General features: G+C 46.2%; 1 protein-coding gene across 7 annotated transcripts in view; it reads right to left on the bottom strand.

The window, feature by feature from the left end:
- Positions 1-92: 92 nt before the first annotated feature.
- Positions 93-20,488, bottom strand: part of LOC115128484 (A-kinase anchor protein 9-like) — a 138,620-nt gene continuing 118,224 nt past the window's right edge. For 6 of the 7 annotated variants that reach the window (XM_029658347.2, XM_029658350.2, XM_029658351.2 and 3 more), the window contains 18 exons: positions 18,867-19,598; positions 17,996-18,056; positions 12,875-12,996; positions 9,655-9,855; positions 9,344-9,511; positions 8,893-9,031; positions 8,435-8,600; positions 8,095-8,245; positions 7,536-7,892; positions 6,518-6,817; positions 3,868-4,097; positions 3,607-3,712; positions 3,154-3,339; positions 2,716-2,919; positions 2,309-2,541; positions 1,617-1,711; positions 1,059-1,298; positions 93-873 (listed from right to left, as the gene is read on the bottom strand). In XM_029658347.2, the coding sequence (XP_029514207.2) occupies positions 830-873; positions 1,059-1,298; positions 1,617-1,711; positions 2,309-2,541; positions 2,716-2,919; positions 3,154-3,339; positions 3,607-3,712; positions 3,868-4,097; positions 6,518-6,817; positions 7,536-7,892; positions 8,095-8,245; positions 8,435-8,600; positions 8,893-9,031; positions 9,344-9,511; positions 9,655-9,855; positions 12,875-12,996; positions 17,996-18,056; positions 18,867-19,598 (3,735 nt within the window). In that variant the 3' untranslated portion in view covers positions 93-829. The remainder of the gene's footprint in view (positions 874-1,058; positions 1,299-1,616; positions 1,712-2,308; positions 2,542-2,715; positions 2,920-3,153; positions 3,340-3,606; positions 3,713-3,867; positions 4,098-6,517; positions 6,818-7,535; positions 7,893-8,094; positions 8,246-8,434; positions 8,601-8,892; positions 9,032-9,343; positions 9,512-9,654; positions 9,856-12,874; positions 12,997-17,995; positions 18,057-18,866; positions 19,599-20,488) is intronic. The other variant, XM_029658349.2, reaches the window with a different exon arrangement.

The following is a 20,488-nucleotide window of genomic DNA, read 5'->3' as shown; positions in this document are numbered from 1 at the left end:
GTTTTACAACTGTTAGAACTAATTAAACGTGTACCTGTAAAATCTAATTGTTGTGTCAGTGGAATTGGAGAAAAAAACAGTGCGACCACATCTTTCAAGTGTTAAAATTCATTTTTATTTAGGTTTTGACAAAATACCCAGAAAATTCAAAGCTCCTACCTTTACAAAAATATGTCTTCTACAAATTGTCCTCTGTAGTCTGTCCAAGAAACCATTCTAATAAAACACAGTGTGGTGTATATAGATCATGTAGCAGCCTCAACAATAAAGTCAAATTCTCCATGGCAGAGTTCTCCCAATTCCCGTCCTGGAGAGCTACTGGGTGTGCAGGCTTTTGTTCCAGCCCAGCACTAACCAACATTTCCAATAATTCATCAATCATGGACTTCCATTTAAGAAACCAGTTACTTTAATCAGGCATGTTAGTGCTGGGCTTGCGCAAAGACCTGCACGCCCACCAGGTTCCTATCCAGGGCTGGAGTTCTCCGGAGAAGCCTGCTCAACGTAGTCTTCCACCCACACAAAGTAACATACACAGTATAAATTAAATTATTCCAGGTTTTTCGTTTAAATTAGCATTCCACAAATATACATTTAACGCGATTCTGTTCACCCACAACAAAGAGGCAGACCAAAGTTTACAAACATAGAAGCTGTTTCAAGTGCTGGCGACAAAAAGCCTGATTATAAGATGTCTACACACAACAAAATGTTTTTTGGTCCCCATGTAATATACTGTACACAGCAGAATGATACAAAATACCGAAGCTCAGCAGAAGAAAAGGCAACTGAGTTTCTTCAAGCCAGTTCCAAAGTAATTTATGGACTTCTATCTTTTTATTCCAAAGTGCAATTGAGCATATGAATAAGAACCTAGGAAGGGCAAAATGAAGTGGTTTAGATCCCAAGACTGAACTCTTGACAATAACATTTCAAACATCATCTGCACATATTTTCTTGGGTGATTGAATGAGAGGGCAATTTCTGCTTTTGCATTACATTATTTAACTCTAGATGGTGTGAAGTAGTACGGTTGGAAGTGTGTGCGTGTCTGTTACCTGACTGCACGCTCCCCAGTCTCCTCTGCAGGGCCTCCAGTCTGGAGATGTAGTCGGTGAGCGCTCGGTCAGGGTCGTAGTTCTGGAGGTGGGAGCAGGTCAGAGGGCCAGAGTCCCCAGCCATGTGGAACCTGTGTTGTGCAGAGGAGAGGGCGGACCTGGGGGAGGCCCCACTCCTCTCTCCGTACACCTCCACACTCCCCGGTTGCAGGTAGGGTGAGTCTGTCCTCACCTCATTACCTGAAGAGGAAGAGACAGTTGTCAGTCCTCTGTTTTCTCTCACAAAACAGGATCAATGAGCCAGTCAACGAAAAGGTAATTATACATTTCTGCTTTGCATTGAACCTGGCATTTTAGAATATTCAGGTTATTTATTTAGGTTAGCTAACATTGTGGACCACCTGATCAATCAGCACTTTATTGACTACAAGTGTGTAAGTCTAGGTTAGCCTAGCTTGGTTCTTTACAATTGAACTCAACCAGTCCATTCATTCCATGTGATTCTCCCAGTATATTTTCCTGGTGTTGGGATAGTGTGAGGAAATGTGATTTTCATACCCGTTGACTGCCCCAGGCCATTTCTGTTCACGTTGACAGATGTTGTGGAGCTCATCCCCGTAGTTTTATGCCAGCGCTTGACCAGGAAACGCATTCTGGAAGAACAGAACAGTCTGATTCAAAGATGTGCTACAGCACGTGTCAAATTCGTTCCACGGAGGGCTGAGTGTATGTGAGATTTCGCTCCTCCCTTTATACTAGATTGATTTATTAAGGTCACTGATTAGTAAGAAACTCCTCTCCCTGGTTGTCTAGGTCCTTATCGAAATGAAGACACAGTCCCTCCATAGAATGAGTTTAACAACTGCATTACAGAGGACCATTAGCCTACAGTACAATCAGAACAATCCATCTGTGTTTATTAAAATAACTACTGATATTATATGATGCTGTATGAACTCATAATAACAGGCGTTCACAATCCAGCACCTGTTTTGAATTATTAACTAATCAGCTATAAACTTAAATAAACCTAAAGTATAATTTAGCTATAAGCTCCTCATAAAAGTCTTTAAACTGCAGAGCATTATAATTTAGCAGCTATAGCCTCACAACAACAGTCTACGCTGCTCTGTTTACCAGGAGAGGGCGACATGCTAACAATAAAACCCATATGATCATAAGCAACCAGCTATCCTATAGCCTTCTAACAGGTGCAACGCCATCCTACCACTCCAGTTCCAATTGTTTACCTGGAGATGGCGATGGAGACATGGACGGCCGAGCGGAAGCGCGTAAGCCCCAGGCGGCTTTGTGTCAGGGACTCCAGGCTGCAGTGGGAAGGCCGGCTGCCCATGCGGGCGATGATCGACAGCGTGGCTTCCTCGCACTCCTGGAAGCCGCCGAGCAGCAGCAGCAGGTACTTCTTCTGGTAGATGAGGGCCTTGCGGAAACTCTCAGAGCGTAGGTACTTGCCATATATCTTCTGGAGAAGGGGAATAAGAGAGAGAGAAAGGAGGGTTGAAAAGGTGTGATAGTTAAGTGGGTTGTATAGATGTGCAACAACGTATTTGCTATTCAACTTTGACAAAGAGTGGAAAAGCGGTAGATTTGAAAGAGGTAAGTGTAATGGAGAAATGCAGGGCAGATTTGAGCTCACCGTCAGTGTGGAGTTGTCTGTCTCCGGTCCGGTCATGTCTCTGAGGGACTCTGTCCCGATCTCTCCTCTGAGTCGGGTCACCTCTGCCTGGGCTAGACGTAGGACCTTCTCCAGCCGGCTCCTCTCCCTGGTCCAGGCTTCGCGCTCCGACGAGAAGAGAACGCTGGCCGGCTCCTGCTGCTTGTCCGCGCCACCTCTCCTGGACTGGAGGGAATGAGGTAGAGAGGGGTCGTGTTAGGTTGGTGTAAATTAAAGCAATGTCTCCACAAGCTACTTCTCTGCCATTTCTAGGTGCCTCCACAACCCAGCATTGTACTCTGTCCCATGTCCCTAAATACCTGACCTGCCACTGGCCTTGTATAGTATTTGACTAGTGTTGTACTGATCCCAGACCCGTCACTAGCCCTTAGCTGCGTTAGTTCTAGTATTGTAACTCACGCTGCCCCCTGATCCCAGACCAGCCTGGCGGTAACGTCGAAGCTCATCCTCCAGGCGGAGGGTCTGGTTGCGCAGATCGTTCTTCTCCTCTGTTAGACGGCTGACGAAGCCTGTGAGCTCAGCATTCTGCCTCAGCAGCCGCTCTGTCAGGGAGCTGGACTGGCCTCCCGCCACTAGGGCGGTGCTCTGTGGACACAGCAGAGAACAAATACCAGTGCTCACTAGCCACTGAAGTCATACAAATACTCTATACATCAAGTAGAGTAGCTTCCTCCTACATGTGCAGGTGATGGGCAGGGGGTGACTATTTAAGTTTGACTAAAACTTTAGTTTGTTTCCTGTTGGGTTTTCTATGTGGTTTATGTATAATGTGTGAGCTGTGCTAAGATATTTTTGTAGGACAATAAACATCAATCTAATCTAAGTAGTCTGAAATGAGAAGTGTCAATTCACCAAGGGGACCAAGGGGAGCGCTGGAGACTGCTGCAGCATAGTGATGACCTCATCAATGTTCGACTGCAGCCACGACAGTCCTTCACTGTCCACCTCCGTAGTCAGCCTGCACACACAAGCATCAATCCACACAACCACAACATAAATCTACTCCTGCACATATATTTACCAGTCACTTCAACAGTTCACATCAATCAAATGTTGAAGTCGTGAATATATGTACAAATGTTTTGAGAAACTTGTTAAGAAACTGTGACAAACCTGCCAGAGCCCTTGCTGACCATGGTTCGGATCTTGGCTGCGATGAGCTGCAGTTTGCCCAAGACCTTGTCTGAGTGTTTGGGGTCATGGTGGGGGGCGAGGTTGCCCCCTGTCCCAGTGACTTTGAGGAGGGAAGGTGTGCTGGGGTTGACAGTCAGCGTGTCGCCAGACTTCTGCTTGAACACCCAGTCTCTGGTCCGGTCTGTGGGCTCGCCTTGCCACACAGCCTGCTACAGTCACAGACACAGTACAGAAATGTCATTATGATCACTTACCATTCAGAGCCTGAAGGTTATAAAAAATTATAAACTGGGTGGTTCGAGCCCTGAATGCGGATTGGCTGACAGCCATGGTATATCAGACCATATTCCCGGCTATGACAAAACATTTATCTGTACTGCTCTAATTACGTTGGTAACCGGTTTATAATAGGATTAAGGCACCTCAGTGGAATATGGCCAATATACGACAGATTTTAGCAGTCGTATATTGGCCATATACCACACCCCCTCGGGCCTTATTGTTTAAATATACAGACATTCTGAAAGTATTCAGATCCCTTAAATGTTTCCATTTTATTACGTTACAGCCTTCTTCTAAAATTGATTACATCTACAAACAATACCTCATAATGACAAAGCAAAAACAGGTTTATTGACATTTTTTGCATATATATATATATATATATATAAATAAATGAAATATAACATTTACATAAGTATTCAGACCCTTCACTCCGTACTTTGTCGAAGCACCTTTGGCAGTGATTATAGCCTTGAATCTTCTAGGGAAGACGCTACAAGCTTGGCACACCTGTATTTGGGGAGTTAATCACATTCTTCTTTGCAGATCCTCGAAAGCTGTCAGCTTGGATGGGGAGCGTTGCTGCACAGCTATTTTCAGGTCTCTCCAGAGATGTTTGGGTTCAAGTCTTGGGTTTGGCTGGGCCACTCAAGGACATTCAGAGACTTGTCCCGAAGCCACTCCTGAGTTGTCTTGGCTTTGTGCTTAGTGTCATTGCCCTGTTGGAAGGTGAACATTTGCCCCAGTCTGAGGTCCTGAGCACCTTGGAGCAGGTTCATCTAGGATCTCTCTGTACTTTGCTCCGTTCATCTTTCATTTGATTCTGACTATTCTTCCAGTCCCTGCAGCTGAAAAACATTCCCACAGCATGATGCTGCCATCACCATGCTTTACCGTAGAGATGGTGCCAGGTTTCCTCCAGACGTGACACTTGGCATTCAGGCCAAAGAGTTCAATCTTGGTTTCATTAGACCAGATAATATTGTTTCTCATGGTCTAGGAGTCCTTTCGGTGCCTTTTCGCAAACTCAAAGCTGTCATGTGCCTTTTACTGAGGAGTGGCTTCCGTCTGGCCACTCCACCATAAAGGCCTGATCGGTGGAGTGCTGCAGAGATGGTTGTCCTTCTGGAAGGTGGGAAGGTTCTCTATCTCCACAGAGGAACTCTGGAGCTCTGTCAGAGTGACCATCAGGTTCTCACTCACCTCTCTGACCAAGGCCCTTCTCCCCAGATTTCTCAGTTTGGCCAGGCAGCCAGCTCTAGGAAGAGTCTTGGTGGTTTCAAACTTCTTCCATTTAAGAATGGTGGAGGCCTGTGTGTTCTTTGGGAACTTCCACGCTGCAGACATTTTTTGGTACCCTTTCCCAGATCTGTGCCTCGACACAATCATGTCTCGGGACCCAAGACAATTCCTTCGACCTCAAGCCTTGGTTTTTGCTCTGACATGCACTGTCAACTGTGGGTCCTTTTATAGAGAGGTGTGTGCTTTTCCAAATCATGTCCAATCAATTGAATTTACCACAGGTGGACTCCAATCAAGTTGTAGAAACATCTCAAGGATGATCAATGGAAACAGGATGCACCTGAGCTCAAGTTTGAGTCTCCTAGTAAAGGGTCTGAATAGGTATCGGTTTTGTATTTTTAATACATTTGCAAAAAATTCAAAAAACCTGTTTTCGCTTTGACATTATGGGGCATTGTGTGTAGGTAGATTGGTGAAGGAAGAAATGTCAAGGGGTCTGAATACATTCCGAATGCACTGTATGCTTGATTGTCACATACATGGATAGGTGCAGTTAAATGTGTTGTTTTACAGGGTCAGCAATAATAGTACGGTGCCTGGAGCCAGTTATGGGTTAGGTGCCTTGCTCAAGGACAGACAGACAGACTTTTGTTATCTTGAGGGCTCTGGTAATCGAACCAGCAACCCTTTGGTTACTGGCCCAATGCTCTAACCGCTAGTGTACCTGCCACCCCAAGACACATAGCAGATACTTTAAATAACTAATAACTGGCCCTAATTGTGGATTATCCTACATTATTATTCTGTTGCTGAGTGTAAAACAGCACCACGTTAACATTATTATCTATAATGGATTATCATACAGGGCCTGTTGCTTGGAGCAACACAGCACAACAGAGTTAACAAGGCTATGTACTATAGAATATTTTATCATCATACATAGCTGGGTTCTAACAACAAGACAGGCTAATAGACGCAATATCATAGTATCAATAGCTAAAACATATTTTCTCTAAAGCATAATTAAATTGTACTATCTGACACTAAAGCGCTGTTTTTGGTTCATTCAATGTGTATGAATGTAGGATATATAAATGAGACCTACATTTTGGTTATCAGGCTGCTGCAGCGTCCCGCTCCTCTCCCCCTCTCTCGTCTCTCCCAGCTGGACCACTCTCTCCTGGAGCCTCTCCTTCTCTTGCTCCAGCCGCATCCCCTGCTGCACCTCTCTCTTCAGCTGCTCCATGGCCTCCCGTGCCTGCTCCCCCAGGCTTTCCAGCTGGCCCTTGGCCTCCCGCAGAGCCTCCTGGTCCTTGCATGACCTCTGAGCTGCAGAGGTTAGCTCCTCCTCCCGTTGCACCGCCGCCAGCTTCTGGGCCTCCACCTCGTCCAGCAGACTAACCACCTGAAGAGGGAATAGATGGTCACAGGATTTAGTGGGAATGCAGAAGTAGTAAAGGTAAATATAGTCACTATAGCAGTAATGCCTATGTAAAGTCGTCATGACAGTTTGGAGAAAGCATATGCACCATCTGATGAGCCACTTTGTCGTGCAATTTAGTGGGGGTGCAGAATCACATCACATAACTAGTCACACTGCCAACACTATATTTTCACTAGCACTTTATGTGAATCTCCTGTGTGCAGGGCATTGATAGCAGACTGGCTGACGAGATCCACGTAGCCACACAGCAAGGAAGAGCTGTGACTCACTGGTCGGGAAGGGAGGCTGTTTGTTAATGCAATATTTGCTCAGAAATTCTGCACTGAAATTCTGACTCATTGATTGGTTCTCTCAAATGTTAATTTGAGACCTCGTTTGGATTTGAAAATCCAACAGTTGTAATGGAAGGGGGGCAATGTGTGGCCGTGCATGTGAGTGTTGGAGTGAGAAAGACACAGAGGAGGAACCAACCAGGATAAACACAGCCCCCTTCATTATCGACACATCGTAACAACATCAAAACAGCCATTCCAGACTAAAGTCAGGCGGACTGAGTTAGGCGTTAGCCAGACTACATTGATAGTGCCTTGTATCACATACCCATAGAGCATCATACGACTTGCTGTAACTAGTGTGTATGTAGGTGTGCGTCTGCTTCATCTACAAACAAACAGTCCACCTGAGCATGCTTCTTGTCCAGCTCCCACTGCAGACCCTCCAGCAGACCTTCGGATGACATCGCGCCTCCCACCACTTCATCTTCCCCCTTCTCAGCCACCTTCCCCTCTGGGTTTTCTCTCCAGGAGGAGCCGTAGTGGCGATGCTCCTTCTCTCTCCCCAGGGCGTTACTCAGCTCCTGGGCCCGGGCTCGCTCCGACACTAACTGGACGTGGAGCTGCGAGGCCTGGGTCTGCAGCCTGGAGCGCTCCTGTTCAGCCTGGAGGGACAGCTGGGAGGAGGACTGGCGCTCCTGGCCTAGGGTTGAGGTCAGCTGGGCTACGAGACTCTGCTGCTCCTCCAGGGCCAGTTTGAGATCCTGGAGGGAAGGGGTGTAAAGACAGAGATACTTGTGAAACACACTTGAGTAGATAATATCCCAGTGACTAAGGTGAACATATCAGTAAATCACTACATTCAAGTAAACCCACACTAAAGTGAAGACATGTGGAAACAAGTAGGCAATTATACCTCAACACACTGGGACAGTAGTCTTCTACCTTCACTACAAACTGTCTTACCTCCAGCTCCTCTCTCTCCAGCTCCTCTTTCTTGTCTGATTTACACTTCTCCTTCTCAAAGGCCCACTGCAGCTCTCTGGCCTTCTTCTGTTCGTCTGCCAGTCTGTCCGTCAGGGTGTCCACCTCAGCAGCCTTGTGTGACATCTCCGTTCTAGAAACAAAGACAATGATACTGGGCTGGATCCATCCAACAGCAACTAGAAAGGTAAACTAAACGTGTGTAATACCGAGGCTGGGAAGGAGAGTCGATGTTTGTTTCTGTATCCCTAAATAGTCATACCTGACAATGTTCTGCTCTTTCATGTGTCAAACTGTGTGTGAGCGTGCATTAAAACCTTACCTGACTGTGTCCAGCTCCTTCAGGTGTTTGTACTGGGCCTTGAGCGTTGTCTCCAGCTCTAGTTTGGTCTGGGCCAGCTCTCCCTTCAGCTCCTCCAGGGCCCTGTCAGCCTGCAGCAGAATGTGGGGCTCTGGAACACCACCTCTCTCCCTCTGCTGCTCAACACCTGAGGGGGACGAACAGCCAGACAATACAACATGCAAGGCATTAGAATCAGCTGCTGTTTATCTTTAATTTTTTTCTTAAATTTAATTAAATGATATCGGTTGCACTGAGTTGAATAACTGTGACCTTGTCTATTTACAATAGACATTAGTCAGTCAATAAATCAATGAATTTATCCATCCATCCATCCTCCACTCATTCAGCCCCCCCAGCCATTCATCAATCATCCCTATGTGTCCTTACAACTAACACACAAATGGCAGAAGAAACCACTGGAGAGCCAGACTACAGACCATGATTGGATCTGCCTCTCCTGCCAGGCTCCTGGCCTTGGATTTGTTCTAGCTGGGCCCGGAGCTGCCGGACCTCTGTCAGCAAACTGCTTCTGTCTGCAGTCTGGAGCATCCCCATGGCATCTCTGTGATGGGTGTCCTATAGATACACACAGCCAGAGTTTAGCCTTGGAACTTAAAAACAAATGTACACAAATACATATGACCAAGTTTTTCTACAAGTGGAGAAACAGGCACTATACTAAAATGGCTCAATATTTTTTCTGTTACCTGTTGGCTATTTCCTCCTCTCCAGCTCGTTAATATGCTAATAATAACATAAGCAGGTAACACTAACTTGAGTTTCAAGTGTTTGTTGCTACCTGCTTGGCTAGCCTGTGCTCCAGCTAGTTGAGGCTAATGCTAAGGTTAGCCAGCAGTTAGGCTAAAGTATACATCGTTTTTCAGTGACCTGCTCGGCTAGCCTGTGCTCCAGCTGGTTGAGGTGGATGATTGCGTCGCTAGTGTCCAGCAGGTCCAGTCGGGCATAGGTAGCACTCTTCAGCACACTCCGCTCCCTCACAAACACCTGCTGCACTGCCCCCAGCAGCTCTCCACGCCAGTCCGCACTACCTGGGGTCTGAACATACACAAGCACATAGACATGCCTTAAAAGCTATGTTTAATTTAAACTGCGACCAACAAAACCCTCTACTGTATTTAAGAAAGGCTACCAGCACAAAGTATCCATGCTACAATGTACAGATGCTACCAGTCCTGTACCTGTGTTTCCCTGCTGTGTGCCTGAATCTGGGTTATGAGAGCCTTGAGGGACTCCACGGTCGCTAGCAAGGCCTCTCTCTCGTTGGGCCAGCCCTGGGAATGGTCGAACAGGCTGGCTGGGTCATCCTCGCCCTCTGGGATTGGAAGCGACGACAGGGACAGCACCTGCATGCCCTCCTGGTGCACTTCGCGCAGCAGGTTCTGGAGTGGACACACATGTACAGACATTCATCTCATGAACATTAAACCACGTGCAAACTACACATCTTCACCAATACACTCAAATTGCCATATAAAGACATTAAGGTTTTACTTCTAACCTACAAAGCATTACATGGGCTTGCTCCTAGCCATCTCTCCGATTTGGTCTTGCCGTACATACCTACACGTACGCTACAGTCGCAAGACGCAGACCTCCTTATTGTCCCTAGAATTTCTAAGCAAACAGCTGGAGGCAGGGCTTTTTATGGAATGGTCTGCCTATCTATGTGAGAGACAGACTCGATCTCGACCTTTACAGTGGCTTGCGAATGTCTTCACCCCCCTTGGCATTTTTCATATTTTGTTGCCTTACAACCTGGAATCAAAATTGATTTTTGGGGGGTTTGTATCATTTGATTTACACAACATGCCTACTACTTTGAAGATGCAAAATATATTTTTTTTTATTGTGAAAAACCCCCCCAAGAAATAGAAAACTTGAACGTGCATAACTATTCACCCCCCCAAGTCAAACCTTCGTAGACACCTTTTGAAGCAATTACAGCTGCACGTCTCTTGGGGTATGTCTCTATAAGCTTGGCACATCTAAACACTGGGATTTCTGCCAATTCCTGAAGGCAAAACTGCTCCAGCTCCTTTAAGTTGGATGGGTTCCGCAGGTGTACAGCAATCTTTAAGTCATACCACAGATTCTCAATTGGATTGAGGTCTGGGCGTTGACTAGGCCATTCCAACATTTAAATGTTTCCCCTTAAACCACTCGAGTGTTGCTTTAGCAGTATGCTTAGTGTCATTGTCCTGCTGGAAGGTGAACCTCCGTCCCAGTCTCAAATCTCTGAAAGACAGAAACAAGTTTCCCTTAAGAATTTCCCTGTATTTAGCACCACCCATCATTCCTTCAATTCTGACCAGTTTCCCAGTCCCTGCCGAAGAATAACATCCCACAGCATGATGCTGCCATCACCATGCTTCCCTGTGAGGATGGTATTCTCGGGGTGATAAGAGGTGTTGGGTTTGAGGCAGACATAGCATTTCCCTTGATGGACAAAAAGCTACATTTTAGTCTCATCTGACCAGAGTACCTTCTTCCATATGTTTGGAGAGTCTCCCACATGCCTTTTGGGGCATAAGCAATGGCTTTTTTTCTGGCCACTCTTCCATAAAGCCCAGCTCCGTGGAGTGTACAGCTTAAAGTGGTCCTATGGACAGATACTCCAATTTTCCGCTGTGGAGCTTTGCAGCTTTATCTTTGGTCCCTTTGCTGCCGCTCTGATTAATGCCGTTCTTGCCTGGTCCGTGAGTTTTGGTGGGTCGCCCTCTCTTGACTGGTTTGTTGTGGTGCCATATTCTTTCCATTTGATTTATAAATGAATTTAATGGTACTCCATGAGATGTTAAAAGTTTTGGATATTTTTTAAACCCCCAACCCTGATCTGATCTGTACTTCAGCACAACTTTGTCCCTGACCTGTTTGGAGAGCTCCTTGGTCTTCATGGTGCCGCTTGCTTGGTGGTGCCCCTTGCTTAGTGGTGTTGCAGACTCTGGGGCCTCTCAGAACAGGTTTATAATAATGTCCACCTGTGTGATATATACATTTTGTGACTTCTGAAGGTTGCACCAGATCTTATTTAAGGGCTTCATAGCAAAGGGGGCGAATACATATGCACGCACCAGTTATTTTTTTCATTTCACTTCACCAATTTGGACTATTTTGTGCAGGTCCGTTACATGATATCCAAATAAAAATTAATTTAAATTACAGGTTGTAATGCAACAAAATAGGAAAAATGCAAAGGGTGATGAATACTTAAGCAAGACACTAAGTCTTTATTGAAGACGCATCTCTTCAGTAGGTCCTATGAGTGCAGTCTGGCCCAGGGGTGTGAGGGTGAAGGGCACTGGAGCGATGACCCGCCCTTGGTGTCTCTGCCTGGCTGGTTCCCCTCTCTCCACTGGGATTCTCTGACTCTAACCCTGAGTCGCTGGTGCTCTTCCATGCCGTCCCTAGGAGGGGTGCGTCACTTGAGTGGGTTGAGTCACTGACGTGATGTTCCTGTCCGGGTTGGCGCACCCCTTGTGTTCATGCCGTAGGGGAGATATTTGTGGGCTACACTCAGCCTTGTCTCAGGGTAGTAAATTGGTGGTTTGAAGATATCCCTCTAGTGGTGTGGGGGCTGTGCTTCGGCAAAGTGGGTGGGGTTATAACATGCCTGTTTGGCCCTGTCCGGGGGAATCGTCGGACAGGGCCACAGGGTCTCCCCGACCCTCCTGTCTCAGCCGCCAGTATTTATGCTGCGATAGTTTGTGTCGGGGGGCTAGGGTCAGTCTGCTTTATCTGGAGTATTTCTCCTGTCTTATCCGGTGTCCTCACCCCCTCCCTCCCGGAGGACCTGAGCCCTGGGACCATGCTTCAGGACGACCTGGCCTGATGACTCCTTGCTGTCCCCAGTCCACGTGGTCATGCTGCTGCTAAAGTTTCAACTGTCCTGCCTGCAGCTACGGCACCCTGACCTGTTCACCGGACATGCTACCTTGTCCCAGACCTGATGTTTTTCCGACTCCCTCTACCGCACTCGCTGTCTCTAATTTTGAATGATTGTCTATGAAAAGTCAACTGACATTTACTCCTGAGGTGCTGACCGGTTGCACCCTCTACAACCACTGTGATTATTATTTGACCCTGCTGGTCATTTATGAACGTTTGAACATCTTGGCCATGCTCTGTTATAATCTCAACCCGGCACAGCCAGAAGAGGACTGGCCTCCCCTCAGAGCCTGGTTCCTCTCTCGGTTTCTTCCAAGGCTACTGCCTTTCTAGGGAGTTTTTCCTATCCACCGTGTTTCTACATCTGCATTGCTTGCTGATTGGGGTTTTAGGTTGGGTTTCTGTATAGCACTGTATAGCACTTTGTGACATTGTCACTTTGTGACATGTAAAAAGGGCTTTATAAATTCATTTGATTGCTTAACTTTACATTGCCAAGTGCAGTTCTTGTACCTTAATTCGGTCAGGCAGTGCATCGTCTGTCTCTTTTCTGGCTCCCTCTGGTGTGGTCCTGAACTCCTGCTGCAGGTTAGGCAGGTCGTAGCCTGTCCGCTGACTCCATTCAGAACTGCTGTCTGCAATAGGTTACACACAAGGTTAACATTGCATATCAATGGAAGCAAAACACTTTCTTTGAATGGGCAAAGCATCAATCATTATGAACAGCAGAAAACATGTGCATCAACTCAAAAGAGTCATGCCATGACTAACAAATTCTGTGTTTGTTGAAACAGTATGGTATATACACTATATGACGAAAAAAGTATGTGGACACCTGCTCGTCGAACATCTCATCTCATGGGCATTAATATGGAGTTGGTCCATCCTTTGCTGCTATAACAGCCTCCACTCTTCTGAGAAGGCTTTCCACTAGATGTTGGAACATTGCTACAGGGACAGCCACAAGAGCATTAGTGAGGTCAGGCACGGATGTTGAGTGACTAAGTCTGGCTCGCAGTCTGCATTCCAATTCATCCCACAGGTGTTCGATGGGGTTGAGTTCAGGGCTCTGTGCATGCCAGTCAAGTTCTTCCACATCGATCGCGACAAACTACTTCTGGACCTCGCTTCGTCATGCTGAAACAGGAAAGGGAATTCCCAAAACTGTTGGCACAAAGTTGGAAGCGCAGAATTGTCTAGAATGTCACTGTATGCTGTAGCGTTAAGATTCCCCTTTACGTGGAACTAAGGGGCCTAGCCCAAACCATGAAAGACCCAGACCATTATTTCTCATCCACCAAACTTTACAGTTGGCACTATTCATAGGGGCAGGTAGCAGGTAGCGTTCACCTGGCATCCGCCAAATCCAGATTCGTCCATCAGACTGCCAGATGGTGAAGCGTGATTCATCACTCCAGAGAACGTGTTTCCACTGCTCCAGAGTCCAATGGTAGCAAGCCAACACTTGGCATTGTGCATGGTGATCTTAGGCTTGTGTGCAGCTGCTTGGCCATGGAAACCCATTTCATGAAGCAACCGACGAACAGTTCTTATGCTGATGTTGCTTCCAGGGGAAGACTAGAACTCGGTAGTGAGTGTTGCAACCGAGGACAAACAATATTTACGTGCTACGCGTCGGTCCCATACTGTGAGCTTGTGTGGCCTGCCATGTCACTGCTGAGCCGTTGTTGCTCCTAGACGCATCCACTTCACAATAACCGCACTTACAGTTGACCGGTGCAGCTCTAGCAGGGTGTAAATTTGACGAATTGACTTGTTGGAAAGGTGACATCCTGAGCTCTTCAGTAAGGCCATTCTCCTGCCAATGTTTGTCTATGGAGATTGCAAGGCTGTGTGTTTGATTTTATACACTTGTAAGCAACGGGTGTGGCTGAAATAGCCAAATCCACAGATTTGAAGGTGTGTCCACATACTTTTCTATAATCAATCGGTCAACATTTTTACAACACCTTACTCATTCAAGGACTTTTCTTTACTTTTACTATTTTCTACATTGTAGAATAATAGGGAAGACATCAAAACTACACTGCTCAACAAAAATAAAGGGAACACTAAAATAACACATCCTAGATCTGAATGAATGAAATATTCTTATTAAATACTTTTTTCTTTACATAGTTGAATGTGCTGACAACAAAATCACACAAAATTGATCAATGGAAATCAAATTTATCAACCCATGGAGGTCTGGATTTGGAGTCACACTCAAAATCAAAGTGGAAAACCACACTACAGGCTGATCCAACTTTGATGTAATGTCCTTAAAACAAGTCAAAATGAGGTTCCCTACAATGCCCGGGCATGCTCCTGATGAGGTGGCGGATGGTCTCCTGAGGGATCTCCTCCCAGACCTGGACTAAAGCATCTGCCAACTCCTGGACAGTCTGTGGTGCAACGTGGCGTTGGTGGATGGAGCGAGACATGTCCCAGATGTGCTCAATTGGATTCAGGTCTGGGGAACGGGTGGGCCAGTCCATAGCATCAATGCCTTCCTCTTGCAGGAACTGCTGACACACTCCAGCCACATGTCTCACATGCATTGTCTTGCAGTAGGAGGAACCCAGGGCCAACCACACCAACATATCTCACAAGGGTTCTGAGGATCTCATCTCGGTACCTAATGGCAGTCAGGCTACCTCTGGCGAGCACATGGAGGGCTGTGCGGCCCCCCAAAGAAATGCAACCCCACACCATGACTGACCCACTGCCAAACCGGTCATGCTGGAGGATGTTGCAGGCAGCAGAACATTCTCCATGGCGTCTCCAGACTGTCACGTCTGTCACATGTGCTCAGTGTGAACCTGCTTTCATCTGTGAAGAGCACAGGGCGCCAGTAGCGAATTTGCCAATCTTGGTGTTCTCTGGAAAATGCCAAACGTCCTGCACGGTGTTGGGCTGTAAGCACAACCCCCACCTGTGGACGTCGGACCATCATACCACCCTCATGGAGTCTGTTTCTGACTGTTTGAGCAGACACATGCACATTTGTGCCCTGCTGGAGGTCATTTTGCAGGGCTCTGGCAGTGCTCCTCCTTGCACAAAGGCGGAGGTAGCGGTCCTGCTGCTGGGTTGTTGCCCTACTACGGCCTCCTCCACGTCTCCTGATGTACTGGCCTGTCTCCTGGTAGCGCCTCCATGCTCTGGACACTACGCTGACAGACACAGCAAACCTTCTTGCCACATCTCGCATTGATGCGCCATCCTGGATGAGCTGCACTACCTGAGCCACTTGTGTGGGTTGTAGACTCAGTCTCATGCTACGACTAGAGTGAAAGCACCGCCAGCATTCAAAATTGACCAAAACATCAGCCAGGAACCATAGGAACTGAGAACTGGTCTGTGGTCCCCACCTGCAGAACCACTCCTTTATTGGGGGTGTCTTGCTAAATGCCTATAATTTCCACCTGTTGTCTATTCCATTTGCACAACAGCATGTGAAATGTATTGTCAATCAGTGTTGCTTCCTAAGTGGACAGTTTGATTTCACAGAAGTGTGATTGACTTGGAGTTACATTGTGTTGTTTAAGTGTTCCCTTTATTTTTTTGAGCAGTGTATAAAATAACACATATGGAATCATGGAATCACCAAAAAAGTGTTACACAAATCAAAATATATATTTTATATTTGAGATTCTTCAAATAGCCACCCTTTGCCTTGATGACAGCTTTGCACACTCTTGGCATCCTCTCAACCAGCTTCACCTGGAATGGTTTTCCAACTATGATGAAGGAGTTCCCACATATGATGAGCACTTGTTGGCTGCTTTTCCTTCACTCTGCGTTCCGACTCATCCCAAACCATCTCAATATGGTTTAGGTCGGGTGATTGTGGAGGCCAGGTTATCTGGTGCAGCACCATCGCTCTCCTCCTTGGTAAAATAGCCCTTACAGAGCCTGGAGGTGTGTTGGGTCATTGTCTAGTTGGAAAAACAAATAATAGTCCCACTAAGCCCAAACCAGATGGGATGGCGAATCGCTGAAGATTTCTGTGGTAGGCATGCTGGTTAAGTGTGCCTTGAATTCTAAATAAATCACAGTGTCACAAGCAAAGCACCCCCACACCATAACACCTCCCCCTCCATGCTTTACGGTGGGAAATAGACATGCGGAGATCACCCGTTCACCCACACCGCTGATCACAGACACGGCTGTTGGAACCAAAAATCTCTAAATGGACTCCAGACCAAAAGGACAAATTTCCACCTGTCTAATGTCCATTGCTCATGTTTCTTGGTCCAAGCAAGTCTCTTCTTCTTATTGGTGTCCTTTAGTAGAGATTTTATTCAGCAATTCGACCATGAAGGCCTGATTCACACAGTCTCCTCTGAACAGCTGATGTTGAGATGCGTCTGTTATTTGAACTCTGTGAAGCATTTATTTGGGCTGCAATTTCTGAGGCTGGTAACTCTAATGAACTTATCCTCTGCGGAAGAAGTAACTCTGGGTCTTTCATTCCTGTGGAGGTCCTCATGAGAGCCAGTTTCATCATAGTGCTTGATGGTTTTTGCGACTGCACTTGAAGAAACTTGAAATTTTCAGTATTGACTGACCTTCATGTCATAAAGTAGTGATAGACTGTTGTTTCTCTTTACTTATTTGAGCTGTTCTTGCCATAATATGGACTTGGTCTTTTACCAAATAGGGCTATCTTCTGTATATCCCCCTACCTTGTCACAACACAACTGATTGGCTCAAACGCATTAAAGAAATTCCACAAATGAACTTAACAAGGCACACATTGCAATGCATTCCAGGTGACTACCTCATGAAGCTGGTTGAGAGAATGCCAAGAGTGTTGTGATAAAAACATTACGTATTTACCTTTTTTTAATATTAATGGTTAACAATTAATATTTAACCATTTCTGTCCTGTTAGCGTTCATTTTCATGGGTGCCACTCTAGTTCCTTGCAGCTAATCTGGGCGTATGGTCACTGGAGATGGCTTGAGCTGACAAATTAGTTAAATTCTGCATTACATAGCCAAGAATGTGTTTTACTAGAGAAAGCTTAGGAGTAGAAAAATCCCTCATTGTCTCAAAATCCTCCTTGCATCTGGGAAACTAAGCCAGGGTGGGGTTAAGACAACAGCCCACGTGCAGATAATGACAGGATGAAGCCAGGGTGGCTTATGATGCTCCTTGGTCTGCATGAGGGGGGTTGACGCAACCATGACTGAGCGTAAGCTATATATATTACTTTGCATTTGTGTAAAGGTTAGGTTACTCTGTCCAAAAATGGTGAAAGTGTTATATAGGCTAGGGCAGGGTTCCCCAACTGGGGGCGAATTTAGCTAACGGGTGGTTTTATACTGTTCCCAAGTATTCCTACGCATAACAGGGAGACACATGATCGTATACAAATGTAATCAAGGTTTGAAATTATTATGTTTTTTGTCAAACATATCTGTTTCGGCTACTTGAGGTCAATTTGCAGTCAACAAATTATTTGTAATTATGTTCCGGACCCCTGACCATCCGCTTCAGAAAACATTGTCCTGCAGCTGAATCTAGTTGATGATCCCTGGCCTAGGGTATTGTGATTACTAGGGAAAACACGTGACCCCAAGAACAATTCGGCATGGAGGTGGGATATGTGACACTACATTAACTTACCACTGGTGTAGCCGTCTTTGAATTGCGATCCTGCGGGATGCTCTGGTCTCGATGAGGGGGCCTAGAGGGCATGAAACCAGGTCAGTATACAGAAGAGTTTGAGTTCCAAAACGGCCTACTCCCCCATAAAAATGTCAAGCTCATCATGTTAAATCATGTGGGTCATGTTAAATTAGGCACCAAACAGAAGAAAACAGACTGAAACCGGGTTTCTGCTGGGATGTTGTGAAGAGTGCACGACAACACCTTTTTCCCCTCAGGAGACTGAAAAGATTTGGCATGGGTCCCCAGATCCTCAAAAAGTTCTACAGCTGCACTATCGAGAACATCCTGACCGGTTGCATCACCGCCTGGTATGGTAACTGCTCGGCAACTGACCGTAAGACGCTACAGAGGGTAGTGCGTACGGCCCAGTACATCACTGGGGCCAAGCTTCCTGCCATCCAGGACATGTCAGAGGAAAGCCCAAAAAATGGTAAAAGACTCCAGTCACAGCTTCTACCTCCAAACCATAAGACTGCTGAACAATTAATCAAATGGCCACCAGATTATTTACATTGACACCCCCTCTATTAGTTTTTTTACACTGCTGCAACTCGCTGTTTATTATCTATTCATAGTCACTTCACCCCTACTTACATGTACAAATTACCTTGACTAACCTGTACCCCTGCACATGGACTCTGTACCAGTATCCCCTGCATATAGCCTCGATGTTAATTAATTGTGTTACTTTTTTATAATCTTTTAGTTTACTTGGTAAATGTTTTCTTAACTCTTTCTTGAATTGCACTGTTGGATTAGGGCTTACACATGTTGCATTCGGCGCATGTGACAAAAGGTTTGATTTGATGTCGTCCAATGGACTTACTTCGTGGGAGCGTTGCAGCTTATCGATGACGGTCTTGAGAGCCTTGCACTCCTCCTCCAGTATTTGATTGTCCCGCTTCAGGGCCTCGCTCTCTGCGATGTGCCGGGCCTCCATGTCCAGGATCTCTGCCGCATGCAGCTCCTGCATCTGTACGATCTTCTCCTGGTACTCCCCGATCATCTCCTCCACCTCTTCCTCCTCTGAAACAGATCTGGGCTGGCCAGATGTCTGGGAGGAAAATGTCTCCGTCTGGGTGCCAGCGTCTGTATGTGGCGGACGTTGAGATCCACTAAGATCAGATGATTGACCGGACAATTTGTCGGAAGACTTTTGGTTTGCCGCGGCAGAGTTCTTCCTGGAGAGCGATGGTTTGTCTTTGGCAGCCATTTTTCCCTTGGACCCCTGGCGTTGGTTTTGCGGTTTGCTGCCTTTCTTTTTTGGATGGGAGGGTGGTGCTTGCTGCTGCTGATCGAGTGAGGGAGACTGAGATGGTGATACTGGGGATAGTGTTGACAGTGACTCCGCGGATTTCGCCAAGGCTACTCTGAGCTGTTGTTGCTCCTCTTTGAGCTGAGCGATTGACAGGTCACGGACTTGGAGTTCGGCCTTGAGTTTCTCGCTGCACTCTTTGAAGCTGTTCAGGTGTCCTTTGGTAGCGGCTGCCTCGTCTCGGACCTCCTGGAGCTCTTGGAGAAGCTTGGATGTGGAGGCACCGTCACCTTCCAATGAGGCCTGGGAGGTGAAAGGACAGAGATTTATCAAAGATGAATTTAGGGGACACCCAAACCCATACAAGTGAAGACATGTCAATAGTCAGATCTTTTTTCCATATTGCTGAGTAAAGTTGGAATATTCTGCTTTGCAGCAAGATGTGCAGTAGAAGTCGAATGTTTATTGAAGCAACATCTCACGACATCAGTCAAGAAGTTAAAGCTTGGTCACAAATGGGTCTTCCAAATGGACAATGACCCCAAGCATACTTCCAAAGTTGTGGCAAAATGGCTTAAGGACAACAAAGTCAAGGTATTGGAGTGACCATCACAAAGCCCTGACATCAAGCCTATAGAAAATGTGTGGGCAGAACCGAAAAAGCGTGTGCGAGCAAGGAGGCCTACAAACCTGACTCAGTTACACCAGCTCTGTCAGGCGGAATGGGCCAAAATTCACCCAACTTATTTTGGGAAGCTTGTGGAAGGCTACCTGAATAGCTTGACCCAAGTTAAACAATTTAAAGGTAAAGGTACCAACTACTAATTGAGTGTATGTAAACTTCTGACCCACTAGGAATGTGATGAAAGAAATAAAAGCTGAAATAGATCATTCTCTCTACTATTATTCGGACATTTCACATTCTTAAAATAAAGTGGTGATCCTAACTGACCTAAGACTAAGATTATTTTCCAAGATGGTGTAGCAATCAGATGTCCGTTGTCCTCGTCTTGTCCCGTGTATATATATTTTATGTATTTTTCTTCACGTAACTTTTTATATATTTTTTTTCTAAAAACTCAACTTCAAAACACTCTCCTGCAACCCGCCTCACCAAATGTGGTGCGGATGTTTTTTGTTGTTGCTGTTCTGGTTAGCATTTATTGGCTTATTTCACTGTAGAGCCTCTTGCC

Source organism: Oncorhynchus nerka, linkage group LG4 (genome assembly GCF_034236695.1).
Source record: "Oncorhynchus nerka isolate Pitt River linkage group LG4, Oner_Uvic_2.0, whole genome shotgun sequence".
NCBI classification, from domain to species: Eukaryota; Metazoa; Chordata; class Actinopteri; order Salmoniformes; family Salmonidae; genus Oncorhynchus; species Oncorhynchus nerka.
This window is presented reverse-complemented; position numbering and strand designations above follow the sequence as displayed.